The 26657-nt window shown below is 34.0% G+C and overlaps 1 protein-coding gene across 3 annotated transcripts; it reads left to right on the forward strand.

Annotated features, from left to right (window-relative positions):
• The first annotated feature begins 999 nt into the window (after positions 1-999).
• LOC108987324 (uncharacterized WD repeat-containing protein C2A9.03-like) lies at positions 1000-8849 on the forward strand. 3 transcript variants are annotated; one of them, XM_018960220.2, is made up of 10 exons: positions 1000-1209; positions 2038-2176; positions 2280-2447; positions 2570-2656; positions 3046-3180; positions 3405-3515; positions 6534-6625; positions 6715-6820; positions 7242-7328; positions 8047-8849. In XM_018960220.2, exons 2-10 carry the CDS (start codon positions 2045-2047, stop codon positions 8458-8460), a joined length of 1332 nt encoding a protein of 443 aa, XP_018815765.1. In that variant the 5' UTR covers positions 1000-1209; positions 2038-2044; the 3' UTR covers positions 8461-8849. The 3 variants fall into 3 exon arrangements, with proteins under 3 accessions (XP_018815765.1, XP_018815767.1, XP_018815768.1); XM_018960222.2 differs by having other exon boundaries at positions 1000-1215; positions 8047-8809; XM_018960223.2 differs by having other exon boundaries at positions 2018-2176; positions 8047-8809.
• Positions 8850-26657: the final 17808 nt, after the last annotated feature.

Consider the following 26657-nt stretch of genomic DNA (forward strand, 5'->3'; position numbering starts at 1 on the left):
GATATCTTGATAACATGTTCTGCTTCCACACTCTGAAAATGTAAATGTTTTATTCTGCATTTTAATCTTTGTAAATGTTCATGTTTACACACTAGTATATGTTCTCTGCTTACTGAGTTGTTGATAACTCACCCTTTATCTTCATAATATTTTCAGATAATTTTGATACATCAGCTGGAAGTCAAGAGTAAGGTTTGATGATAATAGAGGAATAAGTGCCAGAAGGTACAAGTTTACTGGAGAGTTTTATTTAATAGGTTTATGATTTTATGTTATTTGATATTTGGAGTCCTAGATATTTCTAAATATTTATAGAGTTTTTTTTTAATTATAACATTGAGGTATTTTTTGGTGTCCAGGTAGAAGAACATATATTTTGGTTTGAATAAATGGATTTGTACTTTTTGGGAATATTAGAGTATTTTAAATATGTTATGTAAGTTGGATTTAGGTTACAAGAGCTAACTCTCCGGATCTCCGGGAATGAGACGTTACAATTTATCTATTTTTTTTATATCATTTAAGAATAAAAGAAAAAAAATACTATATTAAATTTATCAAAAATACCATACCTTGCATAAATTTACCTAAAAATATCATTCCTTGCTTAAATTTATTTACCAAAAATAAAAATAAAAGAGAAAAAAGTTTGCATGTAATATCAAATTGTTGATTTTGAATATTTTATTTTGATAATTTGAAGTGAAATTTGAAAAAAAAGGGAAGAAAAGATAATCATTTTTTGGGATGGAAAACAAAATTTATAAAAAAAAAAAAAAAAAGAAAAAATCTAAAAATATAGTTTAATTGGGAAGTTTGTTGCGTGCATATTGTCATGAACTCGGTTTCATTTCCCCACACAGCGTATAAAGTCGGTTTTGCCGACACTATCATCGAAACACCCTCCCACTCCCTACTCCCCACCCCCCAATTATTACTATTTTTTTTTAAAAATTAATTTATTATTATTATTATTATTATTATTTTTACCTCTTTTCTTTCTTTCTCCTCCCCGCGATACAACATCATTCACCTCTAAAAAGATAGACACGAGACTTCTTCCTTCGTTCCCTTCCCCGACTAGCTACAGCAAAAGTTGCCTGATTTCTTCAACCATTCTCCTCACTCACTGCCCACTCTTGCACCCTCGGTCCCTCCTCCTCCTCTCTCTCTCTTTCGCTTTGACGGAGACGCTTCTCTGCTTATCACGTATCGGTTCTACTCTCTCTCTCTCTCTCTCATCTTCTGTTTTAGCTTTTTCTTTAGGGTTTTCTGGATTTTTCTTTTGTTTTTGAGTGTTTTGCGAAGCAAGCATATACGATTAGTTATTTCCCCCAAATTTATTTCTCAACCCTTGACGACTTGGTTTCTTCATTTTTGTATTTTGAGGCGTTGGGGAGTTCCTTTCTTCAATTATATTTTCGTACTATCTATTTACACAATCTTTACTCAATATTTCTTCATTTTTACTCAATCTTCCTTCATTTTGTTTTAGGTTTTAGCTTTAATTGTGGTTTCTGGGCATATATCCCCGCCCCCCCTTCAATTTTTCATGTATGACGAGAAGTTGTTTTTGTGTGTGTGTGTGGATGTGGGGTGGGGGGGTGGGGGGGTGTTTCTTGATATATATTGTGAAGTTTCTTCAGTAGTTATTTACAATTGCTTCCCATATATGTTGGTCTCTGCTTTTTTCTGATTGCAATTATTTATGCATTCTATGTTTCTCGTTTTAAAATCCTTTCGATTTCTTCAAATTCGAATGTTGTACGCAATGGCCCTATCAACAAATTCATCATTACTTTTTCTATATTACTATTCTCGTTCCCAAGTTCATTTTTACCATCTGGGTATCTGTTTATATGTTTGTTTGTCTATTCGTTTATGTATTTTTGTTTTATTTCTGCTCGTATAGGGATAATCTAGTGGTTAGGGTTGTTACTTATTTTCAATAGGGTTCCTGATTATTTTTTCCGATTGATTCTTTTCTGTTTTCCTTTTCTTTATGGTTAATTTTCAGAGTTTTGTACGTGAATGCAGAAAGAGCATGTCCTACCAGGCAGTGGACGGAGCCGATTACATGGTGGATGAGCAGGAAATGGAAGATTTCGGTCATGAATTCGAGGAAGAAGTCTATGGTGGAGATGGTGGAGAGTTGGGTCTTGACGAGTATAACATGGTGCTCCCCCTTTTAGCTTTGAATATGTATAAATGCCTATGTTGTTTTGGTTTGGATACCATAGACAATTTTTGAGTTATTTACACTCTTCCATAATTTGCAGCTGACCAGAGTGACAGATACCTCGGCTGCCCAAGCCAGGAAGGGAAAGGATATTCAAGGTATACCATGGGATAGACTTAATATAACGAGGGAGAGCTATAGGTTGACGAGGCTCGAACAGTACAGGAATTATGAGAATGTTCCAAATTCTGGGGAATCAATAGACAAGGTATGTTACCTGTCCTAAAGTTCGGTCTCTCTCTGATTCTCTGTTTGTCTGCCTTTCTCTAAGGGGTTGTGGGTATTTGGAGTTGTTGTGAAATATAATGACGATTGTTTTCCTTGTGTTAGGAGTGCAAGCCAATGGAGAAGGGTGGTTACTACTTTGAGTTTTTTCACAACACGAGATCAGTTAAGCCAACAATCCTTCATTTCCAGGTTTGTGGACTTTCCAAGGCCCCTATTGTGATCTTCTGATTTGTTTGCTTTTGCTTTGAGCTTCTTTCTTTCCCATTTTTTTTTTTTTAAAAAAAATATTTTTAGTTAATGTGTTAATTAGGATTTTTATGTCATTAGTATTATATATTCCCTCCTTGCCTTAAATGGTTGTGTACACCAAATAAAGCACCCACAGATATATGAAGTTTTTTACTGCTCAGAATTGCCCTTTAAAGTTGGTATTTTCTTTCCTGGTGATTTGTAAGATCTTTTTCCTGTATTTAATCCCGCAACCCCCTTCCATGTTCACTGCTGTCATATCTGAGTTTCATTCTCTTTTTTATGCAATTTTATGGTCCAGTTGACACTTTTTTGCAATTGGGATGCAGCTAAGAAACCTGATTTGGGCTACTTCGAAACACGATGTCTATCTATTGTCGAACTATTCAGTAATGCACTGGTCATCATTAACCGGAAATTTGTCTGAGATCCTCAATTTCTCAGGACACATAGCACCTGCCGAGGTATTATTTTTATCCTATCAAAAGCATTTTTACAAAATTAACATTTTTATCCTATCAAAAGCATTTTTACAAAATTGTATTGCTTTACATAAGTACATGTGGATATATCTTTTGTTCTCATGTTGTTTGCTATTCCACTACTATATGCTTATAGTTTTTTTTAATCTTATATATATATATATATATATATATTTCATGCAAAATTATGTTATTTTGTTGTGTAGAAACACGCAGGAAGTTTATTGGAAGGTTTTATGCAGACACAAATCAGCACACTGGCGGTCAAGGAGAATTTCCTGGTTGCAGGTGGCTTCCAAGGAGAGCTTACTTGTAAGGTAAGTCATGTTGGTTGCATTTCATGCATTTAGTGGTTATTGGTAGACTTATTGGCAACAATTGAAAATAAATGTTTGTTTATATGCCTTGAAAATAGAAATGAATTCATTTGACTTTCCCATCATTTGTGCAATTTCACCCTTGATCTATGTGGACAGATATCCAATTATTCAGCTCTCTTTCTATTTTTCTGAAAAAAACATTCTATATAAGAAAGAAGAAAGGGAGAGGAAGATAATCCTTCACTAAATGAAGCAACTAGTGGTATAACTTTCTCACTGCTAGTTTTTTCATAAGTGGAAAAAAGTACTCTTTGCGAATTTTTCATTTATGGAGGACATACCAGCTTCTGCATTCAGCAATCTAGAATTCAGAGTGTACCTGATCAGTGGAAAAGGTACTCTCTAAAAAAGCACAATTCTGAGGTGGCCCTGTGCAAAATTTTCTTGACTCTGCTGTAAGGCCTGGTTCCTTGAGACACCAGAGGAGAGCACCGTTTCCTCTTTGTTCTTTCTCAAAGGGCTTTGAGACATAATATGTTGCCAATCATTGTCCTCTGCAGAGACATTCTTTTGATGATAGTGTAGTAGACTACAATCAACTCAAAAATAGTGGTTCTCCACTATTTTAGCAAGGATCGCATAGAGTTTTGGCATAGATATTGCTCATATCTTCTTTTACAAGTGTACTGTAAGTGGGTGTCAAGTGTTTGGGTTGGCAATGAGGGTGTGGACTGTGTGTGTGATCCGAGTGAGAGTCAAGCAAGATCTGTTATTTTTGTCTATGTTGAAGTTCTCCAATTTTGGTTTTGAACAGGACGTTGTAGGAGGAAAGTCTACATGTTCAAACGACAGTGATTATTCTGCATGGTCTAGAATTGATAGATTCATTCTCTCTCCTGACTGGGAAGCCCCGTTCCATTATAATCTCAGAGGGGGCTTCTTCGTTACTATCAGACCGTTTCCCCTTGCTGCTTGTTTGTGATGATAAGGTGTGGAGTAAATGCTACTTTTAAGTTTAAGGGGACATGACTGGTCACTGTTGACCAAGGGTTTTGAGGAGGCTTGAATTTTGATGATCTATCTATTACCAAGATTTACTTATAAAAAACAAAATCTATTACAAAGATTTGGCTGGAACCAAGTGATGGGGTGAAAATGAAAGTATTGCCTTGTCAGTCTGGAATTTTTTTTTAAGTAAGAATAAAATTTTATTGATAGAACAATAGGCATAGCCCAAATACACAGGAAGTATACATGGAAAATGCCTAGCAACCACCAGGAACTAGATAAAGATACAAGAAAATTATGAAAACTAGTCCCATTACAAATAGATAACAGAAGCCCAAGAAAATAAGGTGTCAAAGAAGAATCTCTTCAACTTGGCCAAGGAACGTCCCGATCTTCGAAACGCCTACCATTTCTCTACATCCAAAGACACCTCATAATATAATGATGAATCATTCTACACTGCAGCAATATGAACGTTACCCCGAATACCACTCCAATGCCTGAAAAAAATTGAATTGTTTTTTGTATTTTGTTTGGGAGTTTGGTAAAGTTGTAATGAATAGATGATATGAGATGATTTATGAAAACAAACCAGGCCTAATTCTCTGTGGCACTAAGAAATTCCCGTAATCCATTGATATCCAGTTTTTGTCTCCTTCAGTTCTTATGCTTTCAGTTCTTACCGATAAAAAAAAAAAGTTCTTATGCTTTCAGTTCTGCACTTTAATGCCTGAGTTAACCATCCCTGTGTTCTGCGATTGTAGTAGAAGTTCTTCCCAGTTGTCTACTTGCACTTAAAAGGTCTTCTAGAATTGTCCCCAATACATATACAAGTATCTTTCCTTTGTTTGTCTCAATCCGATACATCAAAATTATGTATGATAAAATTAATTAACAATCTGAAAATATTGCTAGCAGATTAACAATACGAGGTATGGTGATCATGGAGTGGTGCTACATGTGTAAAAAAAGTGGAGAATTGGTAGATCACTTGCTCTTACATTGTGAGGTGGCTGGGGAGCTTTGGGCTGGTATTCTTAGTAGAGCTGGGCTAAGTTGGGCTATGCCCAAGAGTGTGGTGGACCTATTAGCATGCTGGAATAGGTCTCATAGTAGTGCCCAATTAGCAGCCGTGTGGCGGATGATTCCTTTGTGCTTAATGTGGTGTTTATGGTTGGAAAGGAATGACAAATGTTTTAATAACAAGGAGTGTGCAATGGGGGAAATCTGGAACTTTTTTGTATTCTCTATTTTCCAGTGGTTTTCTGCTATTGTATTGAAGGAAGGGAATGTTCATGAGTTTTTATCTTCTTTCTAGTCTACTAGAATGTAATTAGGTGCCTCTCTTAGTATATTTTCTGTGTACTTGGGCATTGTCTAATTTCATTCACATCAATAAAGATTATTACTAATAAAAGAAAAAGATTAACAATACTGCACAAGGATTAGGAGTAACATTTGTAAAATTATACCCTGATTAAGGCAAACCTCAGCATATAGTTACAATATGGGGATGAAACCCTGAGAAATGCATCTTGTATTGGTTCAATAGGTAGCTGAATGGTCAGAATAAGATCAAAATACCCGTTCAGTTCTTTCTAGGTTCCTTTATTTCCGGTATACCCTTCATAACAAAATGACACCTTCAAATAACAATCTATATTGTTTTTAAATAGAATCTCTGATTACTCATAAAAATAATTCCAATCTATGTAAATTCTAGCAAATCAATTGAAGGTTAGAAAGTGTTTTCCACCACCTACTGTCCAACAGTTACATCACTGTATCGGATTTCTGTTTCTAGAATACCTTTGTAAGCATTATGGTTCTTAAGCTACTTATCAAAAAAGCATTGTAGTTCTTAAGCTTAAAAGGAAACAAACAAAATCTTCAGAAATCTTTCTGAATGATTTGGATATATAATCAGATTCAGTTAATTTTTCCTTGGCTACTTCTATTACATGTACATTTTTGTTTGTGAAGATTTTATATTGACCATTGCTGCAGCGTTTGGATAAGCAAGGAGTTAGTTTTTGTACCCGGACCACATATGATGATAATGCCATCACAAATGCCATCGAAATATATGACAGCCTGAGGTATCATAACATTTTTTTTTCAAATAGAACAGTTGAGCTGCTCTTATGTTCTTCATGGTACACAATTTGGTAATGAAACTCTTCTGCAGTGGTGGAATCAATTTCATGGCATCCAATAATGATTGTGGTGTAAGAGAATATGACATGGAGAAATTTCAACTTTTGAATCACTTCCGATTCCCCTGGCCAGTGAATGTGAGTCTCTTGAGTACTTAGAATAAATGAGTCTCTCAAATATTTAGAATAAAATGATTGATATTCTTGATTGTAATTTTCCTGATAAATGTTAGTGATTATCATTGCAATTCTGATTTCCAAATATTTGAAATGAGGATAATAATCTGGAAGGTTAACTGCAATGGTCACAAAGGTTGAGGCTAACGTAAAGACACCTAACAAAGCTTGTGAAGAGGGTATTGTCTGCTGGTGCTGTGTGATGCTTTTTTGGAAATGTTGAGTTATCTATGGCTGGTTTGAGACCTGTACAACTGTTTTTTCTTTTTAATCTAGTCCATAGCTAGCATGATCCTATAATTATTTTCTTATGAATCATCTGGTTCACTCTCACTAATAAAAAAAAAAAAAAAAATGAATCATCTGGTTCACTCTAATGCAGCATACATCAATGAATCCAGATCGTAGGCTTATTACTGTTGTTGGAGATCACAGAGATGGATTGCTTGTTGATTCACAGAGCGGAAAGGTAAAGAAAGTTTTATGATGTTATACTGTATTGTGTTTCGTCTTTCCATTCCTAGGTATGGACATTTTTTTTTTTTGATTCGCACTGGGTGTCCAGGAACAGCATCCTGACTAATACTGGGGGTGCACGTGCCCTCGGCAAAGAGTTTTCTGCAAGTGCACCTCGGATAATTCAAGGGGAAAATCTCCCAATCCGATGGTCCCTAGAGATTGTTTGCACCCAATGAGATTTGAACCTTAGACTTGGGGGGAGCATACCCCCAAGCCCAAGACCTTTACCACTTGAGCCAGGCCCTAAGGGTTACTTAGGTATAGACATTTATACCGAGGAGACTAGTGAAATGGATGTTTCAATTGTAACGGTCCCAAAATTTTCTACATTTCTCTTTGTTGTCAAATAGCACATTACACTTTGTCAAAAGGAAGGGTTTTTATATTTTTCAAGAAGACCATTGATGTAATCCAGTTTTAAATTGTTTTCTTTCAGTGTCATATTTTAGGCAACCATTTTCACCTTGTGCTAGGGTTGGCATATGTTCCAAGTGTATTATAAATCACTATACTTGTTTGCTATCTCTTGGTTGCATCTTCTCTGCTATGTGAACATCATAGTTATTTCCATTTAAAATGGATTTAAAAGAAGCAACTAGTTGGTGCTTAGAGTAAGAAATGAAAATTTTCACTGACGAGATGGAATTGTTCTTTTAACATATTTTCAGACTGTTGCTACGGTGGTTGGTCATCTAGATTACTCTTTTGCTTCTGCTTGGCACCCTGATGGACGCACCTTTGCCACTGGAAATCAGGATAAGACTTGCCGAGTTTGGGATATTAGAAAGCTATCATCTCCAGTTGCAATTCTCAAGGGTAACTTGGGTGCTGTCCGATCAATTCGATTTTCCTCGGATGGTCAGTTCATGGTGGTGGCTGAACCTGCAGATTTTGTTCATGTGTATAGCACAAAGTCAGATTACAAAAAGCGCCAAGAGATTGATTTCTTTGGAGAGATCTCAGGCGTATCGCTGAGTCCGGATGATGAATCTCTGTATATAGGAATCTGGGATCGGACATATGCAAGCTTGTTACAGTATAACAGAAGGCATACATATGGTTATCTTGATTCGCTCTTGTGAGTTGTGAAGGATTTGTCAAGAGAGTGGTTGCCTACAATGGGACCGCGGGATTGTTGGAGGAGGATGAAAAGTGGGGAAGAAAAAAAGCAAGATACTGAAGATTTTACTCTTCGTTTGATGTTAGGTCAGTTTCATATCAAGATGGACAGAAGAATAAGTTATTTCTGGTTAGAACCTTAGTATGTGTATAGTGATACTTGTTTATTTACATGAAAGCAAATGATCTTCTCATTTCCTCTCTCTCTCTCTTGGCAATCAAGTTGATTGTGGAAATATCAAATGAGCCTAATTCATTCATTTGATAAAGCCAAATGAGAAATAGAGAGGTGACCACCTATATAACATCATGGAATTGTTGAGGTTCTGCTATATATAATCATTTTTACGTATTTTTTGAGTATTCTATTGATGTGATTGATTAAAATAATTATTTTATATTTTAAAAAAATGATGCAGTCAATCACAATAGTGGAGTGTATAAAAGTGATTACACATAGAATTTTTGATATATAAAAGTGGATTACGAAGATCAAGAGAAGGATATAACATCATTGATATGGACTCATGGGAATAAAATTTCTTGAACCTATAATCAAATTAAAAATTTATCTAAGAAAATAAAAATCAAGTCAATAAATGGGGAATCTAGACTCGTTGAGAACTTGTTTCAAGAATTTAGATTATATTAAAATCTAGACTCGTTGAAGAATCTGTTTCAATAACCCAGATTACAAGGAGGAATGTCACAAAGGTTGTGCTCTACTTTTGATAAATTTAAAAGTTCAATCAAGAACAAGAAAAATAAACTCAACTCACAATAAAAATTCAATATTGTCTAAGTCTTATGTTGGATGACTACAAGTATTTAAATACCTAAACCCAATTAACCTTAGGCCAAAACAAGGTCCCTTTTACCCAAAATGCCCCTAGATAAATAGTGTCGCTGCTACAGTAACGTAGCTACAGTAACTTCTTGAAACCATAGTTCTTAAAATGTAACTTTCCAAATAAGCATTTGGCCAAAATACAAGGCCTTTTAAAAAACCCTAGTTCATAAAAAATAAGATATGTGGGCTAATCATCCTCAAACCTACTTATTCTAAACTTATAAAATTAATCATTTAAATGAATTAAACAAGTTGAAATCCTTCAAGTGCCCAAAGTCTTTAAGTTATGTTGTTGTCATTTTTTATAGCTTGCATCAAATGAATCAAAACTAAATCTTTATCTTTTAAACCCATATTGAATGTTTGGCTGTTGCTAGACTCGTCCCAAGTGGATTACACCAATCCTTGCATTGCCTCCTTGATTTTCTTGGCTCTTGACTTTGTAATTGATCCATCTGAAAATTGCAAATGATCTTTAAGACTAGGTCCATTTTGGTGCCCATCATTCTCCCTCTCCTCAAAAGGATTCGACATCCAATTTCCACATGCATCAAAAGGAAAAAGGTTAGTAATATTGAAAATAGCATAAACATGATACTTATTTGGAAGATCCACTTTATATGCATTATCATTAATTTGTTCAATAATTTGGAAAACTCCATCCAAGCTACTCCTGTCATTAACAGGTAAAGACATTAGATCTAAATGAGTAAATTGATTAAGTCTATAAACAATTTCAAAAGGTGAAAATTTCGTAGTAGCATGGACACTCCAATTATATGTAAACTCAATGAATGACAAACAATATTCATATAAATGTTCATGAAACACATCTAAAGTCTTCCTTACACCAAAATGACCACTCCAATTATATGCAAACTCAATGAAAAGCAAATGATACTTCCGTAAACGTTCATACAACAAGTCAATGAATGACAAATGATACTCCTACAAACGTTCTTGCAACACATAGAAAATCTTCACTACATCAAAATGATCACTCCAATTATATTTAAAGTCAATGAAAGGAAAATGATACTCCCGCAAATGTTCATGTAAGAAGTCAATGAATGATAAATGATACTCCCACAAACGTTTATGTAACATGTCTAAAATCTTCTTTATACCAAAATGATCCATCAAACCAAATCCATACACAAACAACTCACGCATAAGAGTAGTAGGCTCACAAAGTCTATTCTTTTAAAACAAATATCAATCTAGTCTATAGAACTGACCAAATGATGCATTCTCACGTACTCCATACACACTAGCCAAACCATTATCATTAACATACAATTTCTTATTATATTCAAGTCTCAATAACTTTACATCTAAAATGATGACAATGACATACATTCTTGTTAAAGCATCAACCAAAACATTTTCCTTACCTTATGTGTACTTGATTACATGAGGAAAAGTCTCAATGAATTGCACTCAGTTGGCATGCATTCTATTTAACTTACCTTATCTTTTCAAGTGTATCAAAGACTCATGTTATTCAAAGAAAGGTTGGGTAGAGATTATCGCACCTGACACAAAATTAATGTAATGTTCTATATCTCTAATAGGTGTCAATCTACTAAACACACCACTAGAAATCATGACCACATATCCATGCAACAAAGAAATAACAACACTAGACAAAGATACAGCAAGATCGTTAGTATTAAGACTTGCCTTAATATAAAAACTCAATTTTCTTTTTGTTTTTCTCTGACTTTCTTCACTCTCTATTTTCTTTCCACTCTCTTTTTCTTTTTCACTCTTTTTCTTTTTCCTTTCATTCTCTTTTTTCTTTTCACTCTCTTTCTTTCTGTCACTCATTTTTTCTTCATCTTTTTTTGAACTCTCGATCTCATAATTATTTTTCAACTCATTCTTTTTTTTTTTCTTGAGGTCTCAGCCTCAGCCTCATCTTTTTTCTCTCTTTCTTCTTTTCGACCTCACTATTTCTTTTTTTTCTCAATCTCACATTTACTCTTGTTTTTTAGCTCAATTTTTTTTAATTTTTATTTTATCACTCTCACGCTCACTCTTTATTTTTTGATCACTGTCATTTTCACTTTTTCCTTTTTGAGCAACCTCACTTTTCAGTTTTGGTTAGTCTCCATGGAACTGTGTTAGAGTTAAATGAGGAAGTTTAATTATTTTTCCATCTTTTTCAAAAATATACATGTTTCTTAGCCCATCATGAAACACCTTCCTATCATAGTGCCATGACTTCTCCAACAAAATACAGCAAGCATGCATAGGCACTATATCACAATGCACCACATCTTAGTATTTTCCAATTGAAAAAGAAACTAGCACTTGCTTATTTATTCTAACCTCCTCACAATTACTTAACTACTGCAACTTGTATGGTCTACGATGTTTCAAGGTAGGTAAATTCAATTTCTCAACTAAAATAGTGCTAGCTAAATTAATACAACTCATCCCATTAATGATCATACTACATATCTTGTTGTTGATGTGGCATCTAGTATGAAAAATGTTCTCACTCTGCTGTTTTGTATCATCCATCTTAATTTGTATATTAAGAGCACGTTTGGTAACAAGAGACTCACTATACTCTTCATTCTTACACCTATTTTCAATACTAGGCTCATGCCTCCTCCTATCTCTCTCTTACGTGTTTACACTCGAATAATGACACTCTACTCGTGTTTCACTCTTAATTGACTTTTTCTCGATAATAGTCTCACACTCTCTTACATTTTACCTCAATAGTTTTTCCGCTCAAGTTCTTTAAGAACTAGCTGAACTAAATCAAGATAATATAATCTTGTATTATTCCAACCAACAATAGGTTCAAGAAACAAGGAAGAAATAACATGACACGAGACTCAAAAAATTTATACGAGGGAAAGAGTAATTATAAAACAAGATACCAACTAGAAAGATGTATTCAGCCCCTTTGAGGATAAAACTCAATCAACAAATGTCTTTCTTTCTCTTTGTTGTAACTATGTAGCAACCTTTGAATATGTTACATTTTTTTTTTTTTTTTATGTAATTCAATCACAAACAGTAATATTCAATTGTGAAAATAAAGCAATTGAATTCAAACACACAAGAATTGACAATGAAGTATAAGAGAATTAATGAAACGACACTTCAAGCAATTGACAAACTTAGAGATGCAAGAAAACCTAGAATTTTGAAACCTTAGGTGATGCAAATTTTAGCAAAACGAAAAACCCTAAGAATTTCGGCAGCCTATTTTTTGTTTGCAACTCTAGAACAATGAAGCCATAGAATTAAATTTAAAGATGCAAGAATTAAAAGATAGAATCAGACCTGATTAGAAACTTGGCTCTGATACCAAATGATATGAACCCGCAGGAATAGAATCCCTTGAACCCACAATCAATTTGAAAACTCACCCAAGAAAGCCAAAATCAAGTCAATGGATGAAGAATTTAGACTCGTTGAGAACTCGTTTCAAGAACCTAGATTATATTAAAATTTAGACCCGTTGAAGAACCTATCTCAAGAACCCATTACAAGGAGGAATGCCACAAAGGTTGTGATTTATCTTTGATAAGTTCAAAAGTTCAATAAAAAACAAGAGGAGTAAACTCAAGTCACAATGAAAATTCAATCTTGTCTAAGCCTTGTGTTGGACAACTACAAGTATTTAAATACTTAAACCCAATTAACCCTAGGCCAAAACAAGGCCCCTGGATGAATAGTACCGCAGCTACAGTAACGCGGTTATAGTAACTTTTTGAAACCCTAGTTCCTAAAATGTAACTTTCCAAATAAGCCCTTAGCCAAAATACAAGGCCTTCCCAAAAATCCTAGTTCATAAGAAATAAGACATGTGGGCCAATCATCCTCAAACCCACTTATTCTAAACTAATAAAATAAATCATTTAAATGAATTAAACAAGTTGAAAGCCTTCAAGTGCCCAAAGCCTTTAAGTTATGTTGTTGCCCTCTTCCATAACTTGCATCAAATGAATCAAAACTGGATCTTCATCCTTCAAGCCCATTTTGAATGTCGAGCTCTTGCTAGATTTGACCCAAGTGGATTACATCAATCCTTGCATTGCTTCTTTGATTTTCTTGGCTCTTGACCTTGTAATTGGCATATCTAAAGCTTGCAAAGGATATTTAAGACTAGGTCCATCTTGTTGCCCATCAATCACACTGCTTGATCACCCAATCCATTAGTCCATATTGATATTATATATAGGTCATGATTGTATAAAAAATTATATATATTTTCTTTATCATCATCTTTATTTAGTTTTATCTTGTTGGGCTGAGTTTGAAATATTAATTAGAAATTAAAAATATCAATCACATGATCAAGTTTACTGCAATTAAAGTACTATATATAGTTTGAGGTATATATGATCAAAGATTAATTTCTTGGAGGGACAATATTATGCCAAAGCTGTAGATCATGCCTCATATATACTTTAATTGTGTTTTTGTGACCCCATGCATGCATATGCATGCCATGCAGAAACCTATTATTTATTTATTTATTTATTTAGTTACTAATAACTGGATAAAGGTTTATCAGATTGTTTATTAATTACCAACTGCATGCGCATGCAGCTTGAAGATATCTGTAGCACTCGGGCCATTTAAACCCAAGGCCGGTCCATTGGAGTCTCTTATTCTTTTTTTTTTCTTTTTCTTTCTCTTGTTTTCACGCAGCTGAGTAACCTCTCCTACCCCACGACGTCGTTTGCGGTGAGCATCATCTCATTTTATCTTCTCGACTGTTTTTTGTTTTTTCAATTTCAGTTTCTGCACTTCCGAAGATTCCTCCACCCAATCTCCATTATCTCCACGTCTAGGTAGTTTGAAGTTTGAACTCCCTTCCCCTTTTTGAGTTCTCTCGTTTATTTAGTTTCCGTCCAACTCTCGAGTCTATCTCTCTCTATTTATCTATCTTCTCCGCACCAAATCGCTAGACACCTGGAAACTCCACCATCCAACCACCACGAGTCTGCCCCCACGGCCCAGAACCTCTGTGTCCTCAACGGGAACCTGTCCCATGCACTCGTCAGCCTCCGCTGAACCAATCAAGATCACGCCAAAAAGGAATCAACGCTTTCGCACGTCTATCCCTCCTCCACGAACCAGTTGCTGCCGACGTGAACTCGAGATATCCACCAACCTTCTTGATGGAAGCCACCAGTACAACCACGAAGCCCATCAATGTTCAAGCACCATCAACCACTCACCACTGAACCACCCCACGCTGTGACACCGTGAGCCTTCTTCACGCCTCCTCCCTCTCTCGATTTTTGCCCCACAACCCAAGGGCCAGCAAGACCACCACAGAAGTTTTCGCTTAGCCTCGGTGCAACAAAGAACTCCACCACTGCACTGCCCCTACACCATCAAGCCACCATTCAAGCCACTGCTTGTCCCCTATTTTTGACCCTTGAAACAAAGCAATAAAACCACTTTCCCCCGCCTCGGTTCTGCAACCCATGACACGTCGGTGAAGCTTAATGACGCCGAAAACAACCCTTCCGCTACCCACGTGCTACTCCGTGATCTGTTGCCGCCCCAACTACCTGTCACCATCTTTGGTTGCCTCCGTAAGTATCTCACACGATATCCCTCTCACCGTGTTTCCTCTCGTTGATTTCTCTCTCTCTCTCTCTCTCCTCTCTATCTCAATGCCTTCCATGTTGCTGACTGCCATATCTTTGCCGCCGTGCTAACACCTTATATCCACTGTGCGCAACCTTCTTGTTGGTATGAAACAACTCTACTTTTTGCACACGGGTTGGCTGGAGGTAGTTTCACAAGGTTGTTTGCTTGTTTTATTTATTTATTTACAGTTTGTTTTTAGAGCTCATGCTTTGACAAATTTCTAGAAATGTCATTGATTTTACGTAGCGTAGTTTTCTTTATATATTAAATTGTTGTATGTGGGGGTGTAAATTCAAATCGGACCGGACCGAACATGACCGATTTTACCGGTTTTGAACCGGTCCGGTCCGGAACAGGTTTTTAAAACGTAAAAACCGGCCGGTTCTGGTTCCGGAATTTTTTGGACCAGACCGGACCGGTTGATTAAAAAAAATAAAAAATAATTTTTTATATATAAGTTTTATACAAAATATTTTATATATATTAAATATTAATATATATAAGTTTTATATATAATGTATAATTATAAATTTTTATGTGAAATTTTATATATAACATATATATTCATATATGAAATAATTTCTTATTATAATTTATAAATTATTACATAAAATGTTAATACTAAATCACTAAAAGTTTATAACTAATACTAATATATAACTTATAACTATACCAATAGTCTAATATTAATACTATTATATAGTCTAATATATTAATAAAAGTATAAAACAGTTTTTTTTAAATCAATTTTTTTTTATAAACAAATTTTTAATGACAAATTGTGAAATTTACATTTTAAAAAAATCGAAAAACCGGACCGGAAACCAGTAAAACCGGAAGTACCGGTTTAGGAGGGTAACCGATGCGTAATCAGTTTTGAAAAGTACAAAACCGGTACATACCGGTTCGGTCCTAGATTTTATCCAAAACCGGACCGGACCGGACCGGACCGGTTACACCCCTAGTTGTATGGACTTAATTTATAAATACATGTTTTCGTAAAGAAATTAAATGAAATTTTAAATTGAATTATTTAGTATTAAATTATTTTAAAGTTCAATTTCTAAAAATAAATAGTAAGTACACAATTTTACTTTTGAGTCCTTAAATTTGATTAAGTTGTATTTTTATTAAACGGGATTTTGTTGATTACTTTAATCGATTTTGCTATATTATTACATTAAGTGAATATCGAGGTATTTGAGAATTTTTGATATTTTAGGATTTTGAGAAATTTAGATTTTTAGGAAAATAGGTTACTTAGCGTCTCAGGTAAGTATTGAAAAAAGGTCCAAGTAAGCGGGGTTCCTTTACTAGGCTTTACACGAATTATTGAGACTGAGGTTGACTTTCTGAAAACTTTGCATATTTTGTGATGAAATGAGAACTTGAGAAAAACCAACCTTGGTCGCTTATTTGCACTACTCATGAAATCTGTATGAAAAAAGAAAATATTTTCTGACATGCATTGTGTAGACATGAGCTAAATTTTGTCATGTTGTCTTTAAAATCTGAAAAAAAGTGATATTGAGAATCTGAAAAGTTGTGCATTGATTTAGAAAGATGTTTTGAATTTTGTTTTTAGTATGTGAGAATGATCTGATTATGTTTTGGTACTCTATTTTATTTTGATATAGCATCTGAAAACCTTTGGCATGGTGTACTGATTTTGTATCTGACTCTGTCTCTGCTCTGTTTTGTTATGCTCTGCTCTGTTTGGGTTGGTACCAACTTCTGTCTTTGAGTGCACCCACTTTAGAAACAAAGTGGTCTCTGTTTTGATGTGATGATGATGCTCAGGTTATGTTATGCCAAAGTACTTTGGGTTTTATATGTCTTAAAACCATTGCTTTGTTACATTTGAAAACATGTTTTGTTCTGCATGATAACTCTGGAAAATATTTTGTTATGCATATTGTTATTTGTAAATGCTCATATTTGCACACTAGTATATGTTCTCTGCGTACTGAGTTGTTGATAACTCACCTCTTATCTCCACAATATTTTTAAGATATTTTGGATACTTCAACGGAGGTTCAAGAATAGGAAGCATGGGTAAGGCTTAGTAAGCATAGTATATTAAATACAAAGAGGGTACTTGTTATTGGAGAATTTTTATTGAATAGTTTTGTTTTGCTCTGTTGACTTAGTACTTTGGGGAAGTTGGCTTTTATTTTGAGATTTCATCGTAATCTTAGTAAATTATTTTGGAGAAGATGGTTTAAAGGAATGAGGTCTATGAGTAAATGAGGAACTGGAGTTTACATTTGTAAAATGAGATATGATTTTAAGTGTTTAGAGGTAGCTCTTCGACCCATCCAAGACCGGGGCATTACAATATCTATCTCATCAGTCTACTTGATGGCCTAAGGTCTTGTTTGCCATTGTCATGGAAAATAAAATTTTTTCTAGTAGGATTTTAAATGTTAAATAATTACTTACTGTTTGGTAATTAAATATGTATTTCATTTTTTTTAAAATTAGTTACAGTGTTTTTTTAAAATCTAGTATTATCTGCACCGACATTTTTTTAACAAAACCTTCAATTTAATACTTTTTTAAGTGAATCTTCGGCATTTCTTAAGTGTTTAAAGCACTTAATTTTATAAATTTACTAAACATAATGTTAAAAACATTTTTTAAACCTCGAACTCAAACAAAACCAATTGAGAAACACGTGCTCAGCCTCTCAAAGTTTATTGTCCTTTATATATATATATTGTACTTTATGCACTATAATCAATGTTTTTAATTTCGTACCGTACCGGCCGGTACGGCCGAAATTTTTCGTTTCGGCCGTCCGGCCGGTACAGGTACTAGATATATATCGTACCGGCCAAAATACCGGCCGTACCGGCCGGTACCGGCCGTTTCGGCTTAAATTTCGGCCTATACCGGCCTATATTTCGGCCGGTACCGGCCGATATTTCGGCCTGTGTGTTTTTTTTTTTTTTCGTTTTTTCAAACTATAAGTTTATTTTTTGACCCCCAATTTAAATTAGACTATTTATAATTTATATGTATGTATGTATTTATATATAATTTATTCATATATAAACTATTATTTTAGAATATAATTGATATATATATTTATATATATAATTTATTCATATATCGACTATCCCGAAACGGTACACGAAACGGTACCGGTACCGAAATATTTCGTTCCAGTGTCTTGACCGGTACGCCATCCGGTACGGTATTCAAAACATTGACTATAATACCATATTGACCATATTGTGATTTCTTTTTTTTTTTTGGAAAAATGGCATTCCAACCGATAGAGTAGACCGATGTTTTATTTATTTATTTTTTAATAGTTAATGAAGTGATTCTTAGTGAATGTGTATATTTAAAAAAAAAAGTTTAAAGATGTTTAAAAATTTGAAAGATGCTTAAAAAAAATTAATATTGATTCATATCCTATTTTTGTATATGATGTTTCCATATCCTATTTTTGTATTTCTAATTTATATTGATTCATATTTGATTAAAAACTAGAGAGTAGGCCTGCAACCCGAGCAATCTGACCTGGATTTGAGCCCGATCCGATCCGATCCGATCCGATCCGACCCGACCCAGTGTCCAGGCCAAGAAACAAAGAATCGACTCGACCTAAGTCAGGGCAACCCGTCTGCCAGTTGAGTTAAAAGTCGAAACTCTCCATGTCCAAAACCATTTGTTTTCCAAGACCTGAAGATTCGGATCAACCAGCTTGTGATGAATTTTTGGTTGCTTGGTGGACGAGGGCTACGACAGGTTGAATTGCGTGGCGTCGGGGAATGAATTTTTGGTTTCTTTTCCATATTTTCCCTTTGTTTGAAGTTGTGCTTGTTGGTTGTTGGAGTCGACGGGGAAGACGAACGGAGTTGACGAATGGAGGACCGTTTGAATCGGCCAGTCCATCTCGTCTCTAAAATCATCCGAACACTCAAACCGAGTGCTTTTCTTGCAGTCCACACTGAGAACAAATATGGGTACAACCTAAACTCTCTTATTCATTTATTCTCCAATTCCTGTGCGTTGATCAAATCCCTCGAAATTGACGAAGTCGATTCTTCTGTAGTTAGTGACGTCGTGATGAAGAAAGAACTCAAATATTGAGACAATTTCCTCTCGCAACATACCCCATAACGCCGATTATAGGGAGTTGGTTTATGAACCTGTATCCAAACCACAACTAGACAAATGAGATTTATAATATCGAGGCCGATAATAGGAGGAGGAGAGGGTGACTCTGTTTCCTCTTACGGCATAGCTGAGGAATGAGACTTGGGGAGGGATGGCGATTTGAGATTTGGGGAGGGATGATATACGGTTAGAGATTTGGAGAGTTTTAGTCGGATCGAACCCGACAGTTAGCGGGTTTGACCTGCAAGTTTGTTCAACCTGCTTTTATTAGTCAGGTCGAGTCGGGTCATACGGACGGTATGGGTTAGCCACTTTTCTACACAGCCCTACTAGAGAGAATACAAGAGAGTTGACAGACTTCGACAATATTCTCATTGAGAAGTTTTGCGGCTACAAGAGACCATTCCATAAAAGTAAATTTATAAACTGACATAATTTCATATGATATGTTAGATTTACTTTATAATAAAATTTTTTTTACAATCTAATATATCACATTAAACTACATGTGTTTGTAGATTTATTTATGTATGATCACTTTATTGATAAAGAATTTCTCAGTCTCATTATAGAAAACACATAATAGAAAAATAAAAGTAACAAAGGGAAATGGATCCAACTTAGGGTGTAACTGGTCCGGTTTAGAAAATTTTAGAATTGAACTGATATTATATACCGATTTTAAAAATTTAAGAATCGATACAAACTGGTTCATCATCAAAATCGAAACTTTCGGTTTTTTTGTTTTTGGTCTGGTTTGATTTTTCTAGTTTACCGTTTACACATGTGGCACTACATAAGTTAAGACTTGAGAGCCGGTTCTTCTAATGCTTGTTTTCCTCAAAGAAATTTCGCATGTTGTATTAATAAAATCAAAATTAGTAATTTAGCATATAATATATATAATATAATATAACAAATATTTTATAATATAAAAAATAAAAAAATATATATACCAATCTAGTTTAGTTTAAAGTAATTTTCAAAATATGAAAATTGATACCAAACTCGTTTTGGACCAATTACGAACTGGACGGACCGACCATCACTTCAATTGGTTTTCTGATTTTTTTCTTACACCCATAAATCCAACAATCTCCAAAACTATATATGAGCTAATAGGAAAATTTCTTTTCCAAGTGGTCAGCTTTTGCTAAAAATTTGACGTTTCAAGTCAGATTTTGCTAATTAAAAGTGTTGTTCGACACAACAAGAAGATATTGATAATCCACCAAACGGTACCAAATTTATTTATTTGATTCATTTTGATGTTCACATACGTACTTTGTCTTAATAAAACAATGATTTGACACAACAGAGACCAGAAGGTGCCAACAGTTAAGGCTGAGCACTGATTTAGTTGAATTCGAATTATCACGTCCGACTTCAACTCCGACTTTATTGAAATTGAAATTGAAATTTTTACTCCGACTTGTTGAAGCAGAATCAGAGTGGAGTTAAATTTAAACTTTTAACTTTGAACTTTTTTTTCAGCTTCATATTTAGCCTAGTTTAAAAAAAATAAAATTTGTGGGCTTTTTCAAATTTAATTTTTTCAAGAAATTAAAAATTAAAACTAGATCCAAGACTCATATTAATATCTAACTTATTTTTATACTAGACTTATACTATAGTGACTAATTATATCATGTTATCATACTATAGTATTATATATTAGAGTAATATTAGGTACAAATCTCAAATAGACAAGCTCAAGAACTTGTATGGGGTTTGTGCAAATCATTTCTTAACTTATTTATAACTTATTTTTACATTAAACTTATTTATAGTGTCTAATTACATATTATTATACTTTAACAAATTAGTATTGTGTTATTAACTTATTATACTAGATTTAATAGTTATTTTTATACTAGTGTCTAATTTATTTATATACAAGACTTATACTATTGTGTCTAATTACATGTTACTATACTAATATCTAACTTAATTATATACTAGACTTTCTAGTGTCTAATTGCATTTTATTATACTTTAATAAATTAGTATATGTTATTAACCTATTATACTAGACTTATTTAAATATTAGTGTCCAACTTACTTCTATAGTACTTGATTATGCATGGTACCTAGTAATACTATGATATTTACATATACTAAACTATCATTAATTTATTTATATTATGGTAGAAGTATATTATTTTATAGTAATAATTAGCTCATACTAATATATTATTGAATTTAACTATATAAATTCTAGTTATATAACTATAAAACTATACTAATATATATGTTAAATATATAAATAAATATATATTTTTATAACATATATACAATATCAGATTCGGATTTAGAGTTGGAGTTGGATGACAAAGTCGGAGTCAGATCATAAAGTTTGGAATCGGGAGTCGAGAGTCGAAGTCGGAGCGGATTGAAGTCAGAGTCAGTCTAACGACGGAGCTAGTGATCAGTAATATAATTTGGTAGTGTTAGGACCGTATATTGTAGCCCTACGATCATGTGGCTCACAAAAGCTACAATATAAATATATATATATATATATATTAATTTGAAAATAAAGAAAAGAAAAGAAATGGGAGGGGGGAGGTAGCTTTTATTCCTCTCGTGAACCAGTTTTGGTATCTTGTGACATGTACCGCCGCTGTCTTTCCAACGCATGCAAACCCATCAGTACCCATGTTCCATTGGGTCCCAGCCTTCATGCATTCTCTCCCACTTTTCCTTGTCTGTATATCAATTTCATTATTATTATTATTATTTACCCAAAGTAGTATGTATATATATATATATATATATATATATATATATATTTATATGCTCGATCCTGCATGCATGCATGCATGCAGCCTAGTCCAGGCCGATCAGCAAGAGAATAATTAAAATTTAATTTAATACCAATCAGTACTATTCTTAATATATCACCTTAATTATATATATATATATAATATAAATTTATATGTTGATATAGAAAAAAGAAAAAGAAAAAGCAACCGCAAGTCTGCAACGTACGAGTCATGACAACAACTCAGGATGACTGAGCTGCATGCATGCTAAACTTATCATATTTCTAGCAGTTTTTTTAGTACCTATTTTTATTTTTAATTTAAAAAAATATTTAGAAAATACTTGAGGTTTATTTATTTATGATTGTCTCTCATGCCCTAATTGGTGCACATGATGGAGCTAGACGTTGTTGTGTGTCCATATTTGGTCAAATTAATAGAATTACCCGAAATATACCACTCTTCCTTTGAATGGTACGTACGTGTTGATCCTAAAACACAGCTTCTAAGAGGAAAACCAATAAATATATATATATATATATATATATTTATTGAATGTAAACACGTTGAAGTAATTAATGCTTCTGAATGAATGAATTAATTTGGTAAACAATATTATACGACTATTTATACTCGTTACAAGAAGTAAAGTAAAAAATAAAAATAATGAAATACAAATAGAGGAAATTACAAACAAGGACCCAGTGAAGGGCCCAGTAAAATACAAAATAAAATAACACTTTAACAAATAAAAATTAATACAACAATTATAAATTATAATACTCTCCTTCAAGATGGAGAGTAAATGGAATGAACTATCATCTCGATGATCAAAGTAGAGACTTGTTGACGGCCCAAATCTTTAATAAGAACATCAGCAAGTTGATGTTGAGAAGCAACAAGAAATGTCTTAATGACCGCAGCCTGAAGCTTGTCCCGTACAAAATGGCAACCAACTTCAATTTGTTTTGTGCGTTCATAGAAAATGGGATTAGCAGCAACATGGAGAGCAGTTGTGTCATCACAAAACAAATGAGCACTATTAGAATGAGAAACTTGAAGGTCTGAAAGTAAGGTAAGAAGCCAAACAATTTCACAAGTTGTAGTGGCCATCGGACGGTATTCAACCTCTGCAGATGAATGAGAAACTATTTGTTGTTTCTTGGATTTTGAAGACACCAAAGAATCTCTAAGGAAAACACAGTAACCAGCGATAGACCTCCATGTATTAGGACAAGAATCTCGATCTGAATCTATGAAGGCTTTAATCTGAAAAGAAGAGTTAGCTCGAAAAAGCAAACCATGTCCTGGAGTTGATTTTACATACTGTAAAATATGGTAGGCAGCTTGTAAATGAGGCTCACGTGGGTTATCCATATATTGACTAAGCCGATGAATAGAGAAGGTTAGATCTAGTCTTGTAATGGTAAGATATAACAATCTACCAATTAATCTTCTAAAAACAGTAGGATCACTTAATAAAGCACCAGTATCTCTACTAAGTTTCAAATTTTGTTCCATTGAAAAAGATGTTGGCTTAGCACCAAGAAACCTAGCATCTTGTAATATTTCAAGTGTATACTTACGTTGGCACAAAGAAATACCTTGAGGAGACCGTGCAACTTTCAAACTAAGGAAATATTTAAGCTGCCCCAGATCCTTCAGTTTAAACTTGGTGTCCAGTAACAATTTCAGATTATCAATAGCATGTGAATCATTACTTGCAATCAATATGTCATCAACATACACAAGGAGTGCAATAAAAGAATCACCATTGGAATGGGTAAACAAGGATTAATCAGCTTTTGATTGGTTAAAACCAAGTTCAAGAAGAGTATTAGAGAACTTGGAAAACCATTGATGAGATGCTTGCTTTAGTCCATAAAGTGATTTGTTTAATTTGCACACTTTAGACTCCCATTTAGTATGAAAACTAGGAGGAGTCATGTAAACTTCCTCAAGTAATTCACCATGTTAAAAAGCGTTATTCACATCAAGTTGAATCAAAGACCAATTCTTAACAACAATTATGGAAAGAAGTGTACAAACATTAACCATTTTTGCCACAGGTGAAAAAGTTTCAGAATAGTCCAAACCCTCACGTTGGGTATAGCCCTTAGCAACCAATCTTCCTTTGTAATGCTCAATAGAACCATCAACACTAGACTTGATTTTATAGACCCCTTTACATTCAATGAGTTTTTTTTTTTTTTTATAGTAGGTAAGGAGGTAACAGTCCAGGTATTATTATTTTCTAAGGCTACAATCTCGACAGCCATAACATCTCTCCAATAAGAGTGCTTGACTGCCTGATAATAAAACTTAGGAAGCTCTATATCAGTAGTAATAGCTATAGCAAATTATTTATGTTTAAGAGACAACTTATGATAAGAAACATAATGATTAATATCATATTGAGTACCTGCTGGTATATGAACATAACTTGTGGAATTTGATGAAGAGTATGCAGTAAGGGAGTTGCAATAATAATGCTCCAAATAACCAGGAGCTCCTCTAAGTCTAGATGATTTACGGATTGGAAGAGAATCGATAGATGATTGGACTGGTTCAAGATCTGTGTTGAGTTGTGGTGAAGTGGGAAGAGGTAAATCTGAAAGAAAAGAATTTTCAGCAGTAGGTAAAACTATGTCTGGAGGTAAGGAATTTTCAGTAGTAGATATAATTGACGGCACATGATATTGATCAAAAGTTGATGTTTGATTTGGAAAAGGCAATGAACCAGAATTAAAATGCATTGGAGTTGAGTTAGATGGAGAGGCAAAAGGTAAAGGAAAAGAAGATTTATAAGGAAAAACATGTTCATGGAAAATAACATGTCTTGAAACAAAAGTATGTTTGGTAGCAAGATCTAAGAGCTTATAGCCCTTTATGCCAAAAGGATAACCAAGAATAATACACTGTCTTGCTCTAGGATCAAACTTAGAATGTGATCTAAGTAGAGAAGATGCAAAACAAAGATAGCCAAAGATTCTGAGATGATCATAGGTAGGAGGGGATTGAAAAAGCAACTCACAAGGTGATTTATTTCCTAAAATAGGTGTAGGAAATCTGTTTATGAGATGAGTAGCTGTGAGAATTGCATCTTCCAAAAAAAAAGAGGCAAATTGGATTGAAACATTAGGGCCCGAGTTCTGTTTAAGATATGTTGATGTTTATGCTCGACAAGAGAATTCTGCTGAGGAGTTTCAACACAACTTAAATGTGTATAACACCTTTTGATTTAAGAAATGATGTTAAGAAAAATTCAATACCATGACTAGTACAATTTTTCTTAACTTTTCTTTGAAACTGTGTTTTAATAAGTTTGAAAAATTGAGGAATGAGACAAGAAACTTCATATTTGCATTTTAAAAGATAAATCCATGTGGCCTTTGTATAATCATCAACAATTGTTAAAAAAAAATTTGTGACCTTCAACAATGGGGGTAGAAAAAGGTCCTCATTCATCACAGTGAATTAAATTAAATAGAGAGGTAGGGAAATGAAGATTATTAGGAAAATACAATTTTTTTTTTGTTTTTTGTTCGGCCAGAGGACAAACAAGGTATGGAAGGTTAGTTTCTAACATATTAGGAACAACTTTATTTAGTAATTTCATCCTTGAAACAGAAGGATGACCTAATCTATGATGTCAAAACTCAAAAAAAGCATGCTTTGATGATTTTGAACAAACAAACAATTGTTTAGATAAATTTGAAGAAGATACAGGTTAAGGTTGAGAGTAAAGTAAATCACTAGAAGAAGAGCCTGATTGTTGCAGAAGGTAAAGGCCTTCCTTGTGTCTAACCACTTCAATCAGTTTCCAGTGAATCAGGTCCCGTATAAAAAGAAGATTAGAAAAAAAAAAGACAAACAACAAGTCATATTTGATGTTAACTTGCTAACAAAAATTAAATTGAAAGAAAAAACTAGAATACAAAGAACATCTCTAAGTATTAAATTCTTAGAAATGTGAACAATGTCAACATGTGTAACATATACACTTTGGCCATTTGAAAGCTTGACTGTGGTGTTAATAACTGGAGTAAATAGGAAAAAAAAGATGTGGATGGAATCGTGTGATCTGTGGCTCCCGAATCAAGAACCCAAGAAGAAGAATTAAGATTAGTAGGTATAATGTGAGTAAAAGAAAACACAGATGGAATATAAAAATCAGAAGAGCTATACCAGAAATTTGAACAAAGGAAACTGCGTTAGCAGTGTGTTGTGAAATTGCAGAGGACATAGCATGTTCAGATGATTGAAGCATAGCCAGTAATTGCTGATATTGAGACTCAGTTAATGAAAAAGGAGATGCAACCGAAGAAGTGTTGTTAGAGACAACTTGATTAGCCATGGATTGTTGTCGTGGCTTGAACTTGTATCCAGGAGGAAATCCATGTAGTTTGAAACACTTCTCAATAACATGGCCAACAAGACCACAATGCTTGCACACCAGGCGTTCCTTCTTCAACACAGGCTTCACAGATCGATTAGTCTCATATTTAACAGCAAAAACATGATTCTCATGTGAAGGGATAGGGAGAATTGAAATATCACACTATTGTTCCTCTTGTAAAACAAGGCTAAAAACCTTGTTAAGAGGAGGCGACGACTCCTTTAATAAAATCCGAGCCCTAACAAAGGCATATGACTCATTCAAACTAACAAGAAACTAAAGTATACGCTCTTGTTGAACATAGGAATTAAGAGTTTGAACAGCTCCACAAGAACAAATTGGAATCAGTTTATAATTGATTAACTCGTCCCTAAGACTTTT

The sequence above is a fragment of the Juglans regia genome, chromosome 7, assembly GCF_001411555.2.
Source record: "Juglans regia cultivar Chandler chromosome 7, Walnut 2.0, whole genome shotgun sequence".
In the NCBI taxonomy this organism is placed as follows: Eukaryota; Viridiplantae; Streptophyta; class Magnoliopsida; order Fagales; family Juglandaceae; genus Juglans; species Juglans regia.

Bases quoted from the DNA above. Each gene is read 5' to 3' on its own strand.
- LOC108987324 (XM_018960220.2), top strand. From the start codon at position 2,045: ATGTCCTACCAGGCAGTGGACGGAGCCGATTACATGGTGGATGAGCAG. The intron at 3,516-6,533 runs GTAAGTCATGTT...CCATTGCTGCAG, and splicing joins AAGGAGAGCTTACTTGTAAG to CGTTTGGATAAGCAAGGAGT. The intron at 6,626-6,714 runs GTATCATAACAT...ACTCTTCTGCAG, and splicing joins GAAATATATGACAGCCTGAG to TGGTGGAATCAATTTCATGG.